The sequence below is a fragment of the Sapajus apella genome, unplaced genomic scaffold (genome assembly GCF_009761245.1).
Source record: "Sapajus apella isolate SASKATOON/1434 unplaced genomic scaffold, GSC_monkey_1.0 scaffold45, whole genome shotgun sequence".
Lineage (NCBI taxonomy): Eukaryota > Metazoa > Chordata > Mammalia > Primates > Cebidae > Sapajus > Sapajus apella.
The window spans coordinates 3,788,410-3,795,598 of record NW_022436985.1 but is presented as its reverse complement, the minus strand read 5'-3'; the positions used below and the strand labels follow the sequence as shown (position 1 = coordinate 3,795,598).

At 32.2% G+C, this 7,189-nt stretch overlaps 1 protein-coding gene across 4 annotated transcripts in view; it reads left to right on the top strand.

The window, feature by feature from the left end:
* SMARCAD1 (SWI/SNF-related, matrix-associated actin-dependent regulator of chromatin, subfamily a, containing DEAD/H box 1) overlaps nucleotides 1-7,189 on the top strand; it is a 78,321-nt gene that overhangs the window by 49,246 nt on the left and 21,886 nt on the right. For all 4 annotated transcript variants that reach the window (XM_032239589.1, XM_032239590.1, XM_032239593.1 and 1 more), the window contains one exon: nucleotides 2,679-2,878. In XM_032239589.1, coding sequence (XP_032095480.1) covers nucleotides 2,679-2,878 — 200 coding nt within the window. The remainder of the gene's footprint in view (nucleotides 1-2,678; nucleotides 2,879-7,189) is intronic.

Genomic DNA, 7,189 nt, shown 5'->3' with positions numbered 1-7,189 from the left:
GTCAGGTTTTTTTTTTCCTTTTTGAGACAGAGTCTTGCTCTGTCACCCAGGCTGGAGTGCAGTGACATGAACTTAGCTCACTGCCATCTCCACCTGCCAGATTCAAGCAATTCTCCTGCCTCAGCCTCCCAAGTAGTTGGAATTACAGGTAGCCACCACCACACCCAGCTAATTTTTGTGTTTTTAGTAAAGACGGGGTTTTGCCATGTTGGCGGGGCTGGTCTTGAACTCCTGACCTGAAGTGATCCGCCCACCTGGGCCCATCATATTTTAGACGCCTCTGGTATTACTAATCAGTTATATTGAAACCAGAATTCTGGGAGTCAGGCTTAACTCTTTTCACTCATCTCCCCACACTTAATGGATTCTACCTCCGGAAGATCATGAATCTATCAGTTTCTTATTGTCTCTCAACTCATAGCCTTCTTAATAGTTGTTTGCTCTCAAGCCTTCTTCACATTGCTTTTGTAGAGTTCTGTCTAAGCAGGAACTCTCTATCTTTTCACTTTCTGGCCTAAAACTTTTCAACAGCTTTTTAATGCCCGTAAGTTCCATTTAGAACTCATCAAAATGATTCATACCCTTAGTGCCTTCCTGTTCAGACTTGTCCTTTGCTTCTCTAGGTTCTGACATTTGAATTTATCTTTCCATTAAAACAGTTCTTTTATTATTTCTGGCCTTCTTACTCTGTAAGGAATTACTAGGTCTTAGATGTTACTAGTCTTTTTGTGATGAGTGCCCATGAACTTTTGCTCTTTCCCTTGTTTATACCAGAGGGTTACCCTTGAAATTGTTACTTGTGTTTCCCAGTGATCATAGACCACAAGGACAGGGGCTGTGTCTATCTATCAGATACTTCACCAGTTAGAGTAATTTCTGTTAAGAAATAACATAATAAATGGTAGTTGGTTACAGAAAGAAAAGTTTATTTTGAACTTTTAAGGTCTTAAATTATTTTATTTAGAGAAGTTCTAGTTAGTGAAAAGATTATGGACTTTTTCTTTTACCCAACTTTGTGACTGTTTGAAATTGAACCTTAGTATTTTCATCTAGATTTGGTAGACTAGTCTTGTAATTGTTATGAGGATTAAATGAATTACTGAATAAGAGGTATCCAATAGTTTCTAGCACATAAATGGCTATGTGTGTTCATTCCTTATTTTTTGGTTAATTTGTTTTTTTTTTCTCTCACATGTACGTATATTACACACACGTACTACAACCAGCTTGAGATTGGATTTTGGGCCTATAATTTTTTACTGCATTTAAAAATGAAAGTATTTTAGCTAAAAGTTCTAATAGAACCTCCTTAAGACACTGATTCTTATTTATACTGCTTATGCATAGATCTTTCCCCTGAAAAGCACAAAGTAGGGGGAGTGGGAGATCACATTGTGATTATCAATATTGTCCCTGTGAAAAATGTAGTGTGCAAATAAACTTAGTATTTTATTTACAGTGCCATTTTTGAAGTGCTAATGGATATTTTGTATCTTGCCAAGTTTTTCTAGGATAAATATGGAAAATGTATACTGTTATAAACTGTATTTTATTAAATTATCTTAGCATATCCCGAAAGTATTTAATTACTATTGATTGAGCCTTTTGCTGAACTTAGAAATACTGTGATCATAGTGATTAGAGTTCTTAATGTGATTCTTGTTATAACTTGGAAAAATATGCTAAATAGGATCACACGAATAAAACTTACATGTGGTGTTTTCCTAATACATGGTTTTATTTTAGTTTTTTACATTCGGTTCTGGCTTACAGGATTTTCAGTTTTGCCCCAAATATTTCAAATAACTTTTGGGGTTTCTCATCTTCTTCACTAAAAATATTTTTTGTCGTGTTCTTTAGAATATATTTTTTTTCAACTATCTATCTAAAACATTATAATTCTGATATAGCTTTTATATATGAAGTATTCAGTGCCTCCTTTTGAAAAATAAATACAACTGTATTTTGAAAGAGAAGTTCTGTGAGTTTTCAAAGAGAACCATTTATAGTTTTATGTTGAAATTGTATTTTTTTAAAACCTTAGTTGATTATTAAATTGGTCATAGTTAACTTTTGATTCATGTAATATCTTTCCACTGGTAGTCTCTATTTAGAAGTAGAACATCAAGTGACAAATAATTGGAGTTTTGAAAACTTGAGGGGCTACACTTTGATGATAGATGTGGAAAAATATGTTTTAAGAAGATTAATCTTAATATGTAATAGTCATAGGAAATGACAAATGGAGATGGAGATAACAGATTAGATTTGCAGTGACTACATTTGATACTGTTACCTTTGGTATTAGGGAAAAGTGAATTTAAGATTTTGAAATGTTTTTAAAAACTTGATAGGCGATAGTAACAATTATGTGTTAATGTTTCCCCTATAAGAGAATTTTGCCAGGGTCAAAGTAACAAGTTTGGGATTATGCATTTTTTGAAGTAAGATATATTTTATTTTAACATAATAAGTTTGATGTGTGACAGTAGAATATAAAAGAGAAACAAGTAGCAATTCAATTATAAACATGAAGAGTCAGATTCGCTAGTAGTTGATTATAAGCTCACCAAGTCAAAGTTTAAATTAGCCAACCTGTTTTCCTCATAAAGAAATCAGGATTGCCTTTCTCTTTCCTAGATCTGAACTATTCAATTATTTTTCTTTTTGTGCCATAGTTCACAAAGATGTCCAAAACTAATGGCTTATCAGAAGATTTGATATGGCACTGTAAAACACTGATCCAAGAAAGAGATGTAGTTATAAGGCTTATGAACAAATGTGAAGACATTTCAAATAAATTGACCAAACAAGTTACCATGCTTACTGGAAACGGAGGTGGATGGAACATTGAACAACCTTCCATTCTAAACCAAAGGTAATCTTTGTGGAATATATTTATTCATATTTTATTGCAATTGTATAAAATATCTGAACTTATTTCTGTATCATGCCTAGAAAGCAATATGGCAACTAATGGTGGGAGAGAACCCCCAGGTATTCTGTAATGGCACATAAGTGGACTGTGAACTGTTTTTCATTGATTTCCCCCACCCCCAAGTAGGATATTTTATTCTATTGTATCATTATAAATTAAAGGGGGGATGGTATGATACTATATGACCTGTGTCATTTTTGCCTGATGACAGATAATTGTTTATATAATCACGGAAACTGAAAAAGCGATTTTAGCTATTCCTATCCATAAATTTGATGTCCTAAAAAAAGTCAGCTGCTTAATTGCATCAGTGTAAAAATTCCTTTCCTAGCTCCTTTTCTTTTTAATCATAAATAAAACGAAAGATATCCCATACTGTGATGAAATATTTTAAATGCTTTGATAAAGCCAGCTTTTAAAATCTCCTTTTGGAGTAGAAATACATCAGAAAGGGAAAGGACAGATAACTTTGATTAAATAGATCATATAAGTATACTTATTTCCCCAATTTACTACTTTCAGTAAAATACCTTACCAGAATTCATGCAAAAAAACAAACACAGAAATATTGTCCAGTGGCCAGTACATATTAAAGTGGTTTTTGTAATTGTGATCACCCACATTTTGCATGTTGTTGGTAGATTGGGGTGGGGGGAAATTGTTTTGAACTTCCTTTAAAAGTTTGTATATTTTTAAGTAGTTTTGAGACGCAAAACTGTTCAGAATACTTTTTTAAAAAATAATATAAAACTGTTAATAGTATGATACTATTTATAGTGGCAAAACCATGGAAACAAATGGAGTTCCTAAGATAGGAAATAATTGTACTGAATTATGGTATATCCATACTTTGCAATGTTGTGCAACTTTAAAATGAGTTACGTCTGTTCAGAATATTTCTGGTAGGTTAAGATTAGCAGTAGGATCTCATTAAAATTAATTGCCTTAGTTGCTGATTTTATTTACTTTTGATATTTTTCTAAGTTAATGATCAAAGCATATTTGCTGATCATTGGTTAATAATTTAAAATCAAGGTATGGAAAAAAAAAAACATGATTACTGGCCTTTAATAGTAAGCTACAATCTTTTCTGTGCCCTTCTAGGGTGCTATGGGATGGTGTAGGGAAACGTGATGCAGTTCCCACAAAGAAGCTCTTTTCTCTGTTGCATAGAAAGAACTATATCAGCAAATTCATCTCCTAAAAGTGTAGTTGGAGCTGCTGCTTCTTGTTCTCCAGCATTGGATATGGGGAGTTCTTCACTCTACAAGACTTACCCAGTTGAGTCTACTTTATCATAATTTGGATTTTTAAAAATCAAGTGCTTTATTGCATCACTTAAAAAATTTCTCTCTCAAAACCACATTCACCAAGTCCTGTTATTTGTAAATAGTTTGATCAGGTAATAAATTGTCCTTTCCATTAGACTGAGGATTTTTTATATAAAATATTTAATAGATGAGAAAAATAGTTGTTGTTGCTGTTTTTCTTTTTTTTAAGTGCTTGTTGGATCTTATCCAAAGTACAACTTCTAAAACCTGTATAGATCGTCTCTTTAGAGTTTATTTAAGTGCACTTTTAGGGGGTAGAATTTGTTGTCTTGTTTTTTGTTCTTCAGCCAAGGTAAGAGTTGCATATGCAATTTTTACTTGGTGTACTGGCCAGGCATTGTGGGTACTTAGTTTATAGACATTTAAAGTTGTTTCCTTGCTTTAGTAAAGGATTGATTAGCACAGAGGAAAAGATTAGATTATCCTGATGAATAACCTCTCATGCTTACATCTTTCTCTAAACAGAAAAAATTCTTTATAACAAAGTTTACTTTGCTGAAAACTGTTGCAAGTGTATGTGAATTGTAGCAGAAGACAGTTTGCCTTTTAGAAATACAGATATTCCAGAATTCCTTGTGAAAAATGAAATCTTTATAGGGAAAAAAAGTTTTCATATGTACCTCAAAACCATTAAATCCATAATCTTTATTTTAAAATGTCAAAATTTAAATTGCTTGGAATATAATACAATGAGGGAAGAGGAAAAAACCTTAGTATTTCTCCTGTTTTATTTTTACTATATATGTAACCATCTCGATAGCTTTAGTTAATTAATCTGTAATTTATCAGCCTTAAACTGAAAAGATTTCTCACATGTTCAAAATACAATATATTTAATCATGTGTGTCTTGCCTTTTGAGCTAAATCTGCCAAGGTTCTTCTGATCTTGTTCACACTGAACTTGACGGATGGTTTCTATCCTGTTCTTACACAGGAGCTCTGAGACCATTTGACAGTGATGCAAATGCAAATTAACACTGCAGATATGGTTTCACTAACTCAAAAGTAGTAGTATGTAAATGTTTTAGTTTGAACATTTCTGTCTGTACAAACTAATGTTGTGTTAGTATTTGCAAGCAGCCGTGTCACACTTACGGGACATAAACTTTTGATCAGACAGCATCCCTGATCTGTTTTCTATGAAATGCTTTAAACAAGCCTCTCTAGCCCTGTAGTTCTGTATTTTAAACTCAAATTTAGCACATTGTATGTACCCGTGGTGTTTCTATTTTATGCCTTTCTCACCTTTGAAAATAATTTTGAAACTGGTTTCTCTGGCAGATTTAAACCCAATTGAATTTTCAGACTGTGAGGAAATCATGGTAACTCTGCAAGGAGTTCTTTATTTGTTTTTCCTAATGAAACAAGTAACTTCAAAATAGCCTGTTGCCTCATTTTCTTTCACAATCTCAGAAAATTTCTAAATTGATTTTTTTTCCTTAGATAGTTTGGTACTCGTTGAGAAGAAAATACTCATTCAAAAGACCTGAGCAAATCCCTGTGTTCTTAACAGTAAATTGGTGGTTCAGATTTATATTCAGTCATGAAACGTCTTAGAAAACTGTAAAGTGTCAAAATAAATGGGAAGTATGATTATATAGCATCTAAATATTAGGACTACTAGAAAAGAATATCGGTACCCTGTTTTTAAATGTTGTTATAATAAATGTGTTCAGAGTCTTTATCAAAATTACGTTTTCTTTGATCCTTTCATGCTAAGAAAGGATCTATAATTGGCAGCAGTTTGGTGATAGTAAATGACCAAGCTACTTGTAATTTAGACAAATCTAACAACAGCAAACATATACACATTAATACTTTATATTTTTATAATAAATACTTCAGTATAATAAAACCATATCATGTCATGATCAAAACACCTTACCAGAATTTCTTTGTGATTATGAATAAAGCAATATAATTTAAATTTTAAAAAATCTGTGTAGTAGTTGTTTTTAAATTTCTTCATCACTTTTTAAAATGTGATGTTATAGTGAGTATTTTGACAGTTAGATAGACTTCTCAACATGTGTTACAATGAAGAATTTCAGTAATTTTTATTTATTAAGAATATCTCTTGGCTATTTGTAGTAGGTTGTATGTTGGGATGGCATGTGAGCCCTTGGCTACATTTATAAGTGATGTGTGCTTATCAAGTTTCATTAGTCATAAATTGTGAGCCTTATGTGCACAGGATGACTAAAGCATTGGGAAGGATGCATAAAAATCCTGGAGAACTCAGTGTTGGCCATAGGATGGGTGGGTCAGGAAGAGAGAATTTTTTCATTTCGACTATTTACTAGTTAAGTGCTAAGCTCTGGATCACATGTGGATTGGATACTGGCACTACCATTGCAGATACAAATTTGGTTAGCTACATGACCTTGGGCAAGTTACTTAACTTCTGTGAGCCCCAGTGAACTTCTCATCTATAAAATGCAGATAATTAATATTTTCCATTTTTAATATGGATTAAATGAAATAATGCATATGAAGCCCATAGAATAGAGCCTGAAAAATGGTAAATATTCCAATATTAGCATTTACTGTCACCATTATAGTAGAAAGAATTGTTTTGGATCTGGAATTTAAAATATCTATGATAATATGCTCTATTATTACTTTTATAGTAGTAGCAGAGACATTATATTGACTAGGAAAGCAAAGACAGACATTTTTAAAAATTCAGCAAAAGAATTGTAAAGACCTTAGAAATGCTGCTTTTTCTCCTACCTATACTTTTAATTTTATTAAATGAGAAATGTTTTATAAGTTGCATACCCCACAGATAAAACATAGATTCTGATTTAAGATGGACATCATTCAGCTACTTGTTCTTCAATCAGTTCTAATTGTGTCTTGATTTCAGAGTTTGATCTTTTAACAATGTATTATATTATAGCTATGTCCAGACCCTTCC